Genomic DNA, 1,891 nt, shown 5'->3' on the forward strand with positions numbered 1-1,891 from the left:
AATCATCAACAACAACATTCAAAGCATTCGAAAATTATCATATCTCGAACACATTGCGATTGATTTCTTCTCTTCCGTGTGTGTGCCGAAGTGTACGTGTGGAAAATGAAATAGGTATTCGTTGAGAATATCTAGGCGTGAACAGATTCTTTTTATTATCTAAAATAAGAGCGACTAATTAATACGTAGCTTTTGTTTCTTTATTATTCATTTCAAAATAAAACAATGCAGAGACGAAAATCATTCCATTTTTAGGCTTTTCTTCCAAATATCTCTCCGGTCTTCATTATAAGTTTTCTTTTGGCCCTGTCATCGCCAAAAGGTAGGCCAGTGGTGGCTTGGTGATTTCTAAGGTGTTTGGTACTTTTACCCTTCACCCAAGCGATTGGGATATTCTGCTTGTTTATTATAAGTTTGTCGTTCTTTTGTGTCATCAATTTATGCAAAATGGCTCCGGATTCATGATCACATGAAGTTCCCGCAGTACAGCACGTTTGATTTTGACCTTCATTCACTATAACATCAACGTCTCCAAGTTTTTTTTATTGGTAACTGATAGTGCTGATGTATGGAAAATCATAACGAATTTTGCATCGCCCGTTTGCACCCGTCTTGGTGTTCCTTCCGCTGTATCAGTAAACATGTTTTTGAGTGGATTAAATGCTTGAAATCGAAACATTCACAAAAATTAATTTGACAATCGAATGTTTTTAAAATCTGATATTGATCAATACAAACCTCAAACGACTGCAACATTTTCGCCATAAATTGTTTTCAATGTATTTCCAGTACGACCAGCCATATGACCGCCTACACCAAATCTTGATAAATATATTGAATCCAAATGAAGCACAGATTTGTTTGAATTGATAACGATTTTGAGGGGAGCCGTTGTCATCTGAAGGATTACCCTTTGCAGTTTTAAAGTCGACTGAAAATGAGAGACATTTTTTTGATAGAAAATATTTTACATTAGTATAATATTCGAAGTGGACATTTTGCTCACGTTTGCTCAGCTCATCATCAGTATCCGCAAAATGTAAGATAATTTTATCTTGATTATCAACCAAACTGAGAATTTTTCTGATCTCAGCATTATAAAATGTAAATTCTTGTTGAAGCATCTTTCTATAGTCAATTTCATAATTTTTGAAAGTCTTGTCACCGTATTTTCAAAATAAGGAAAAACAGAAACAAAATAGGTGTTGAGTTCAAAGAATTGATTTTAGTTTGTCCAATTCTGGAAACGCTATATGTTTGTAATGTGATGTTTTTTTTAACCAACAATTGTGCCTCAATTGTGTTTGTGTCTAAATGTAAACGCAAACACGCGTTGCTTTCTAAACTGGATGTAAGTTTGTGTTCAGTTCGTGGTAGCATAGATGAGCCACTTACAAATGCACTATGATTGGCTGAAAAAAATCAAGGCATTTAAGTACATGGGATTTATCTTACGAATCCTTTGAAACGCATGAGGCCATCATCCATCCAATTTGGTTTGCGCTTATTTCTAAAATAGAATACGATTTTTTCACCTTTACTTAAGACTGACTCAAACTACAGTGAATCTAATATTTTTGGTAGACAAAATTTTGCATGACACACTCCACTCACACGCCATTCGTATATGAATCCTATGTTAGTGGAGAGTTTCTCTGCTTACTTTGCTTGTTATTTTGTCTATCAAAAAATATAGATTCACTGTATTGGGAGAACACTCAGTGTTCTAGACTTTATCTCTATAGAGAATGACTTTCTATAGATACATTTTAAGACACTCACCTGTGGACTGTAACACAAAAAATAATAACGAAAAAAATATTGGGCAACAAAACATGATTAATTAAGCTTAAACTCTTTTCGTTAATTTCACAAGCCAATTTCTTTAAAT

The 1,891-nt window shown here is 33.8% G+C and overlaps 1 protein-coding gene across 2 annotated transcripts; it reads right to left on the reverse strand.

Moving 5' to 3' along the window:
• Window positions 1-280: 280 nt before the first annotated feature.
• On the reverse strand, window positions 281-1,891 carry LOC116348078. Of its 2 annotated transcripts, XR_004201753.1 has the most exons (4): window positions 1,783-1,891; window positions 1,007-1,510; window positions 739-931; window positions 281-663 (listed from the first exon to the last, which is right to left on the reverse strand). XR_004201753.1 is itself a non-coding variant. In XM_031778944.1 (3 exons), the coding sequence occupies exons 1-3, from the start codon at window positions 1,122-1,124 to the stop codon at window positions 543-545; spliced, it is 396 nt and encodes a 131-aa protein (XP_031634804.1). In that variant the 5' UTR covers window positions 1,125-1,716; the 3' UTR covers window positions 281-542. The 2 variants fall into 2 exon arrangements, 1 of the variants encoding a protein (XP_031634804.1); XM_031778944.1 differs by lacking the exon at window positions 1,783-1,891 and having other exon boundaries at window positions 281-627; window positions 1,007-1,716.

Source organism: Contarinia nasturtii, unplaced genomic scaffold (assembly GCF_009176525.2).
Source record: "Contarinia nasturtii isolate CC-2019 unplaced genomic scaffold, AAFC_CNas_1.1 Cnas_scaffold_129, whole genome shotgun sequence".
In the NCBI taxonomy this organism is placed as follows: domain Eukaryota; kingdom Metazoa; phylum Arthropoda; class Insecta; order Diptera; family Cecidomyiidae; genus Contarinia; species Contarinia nasturtii.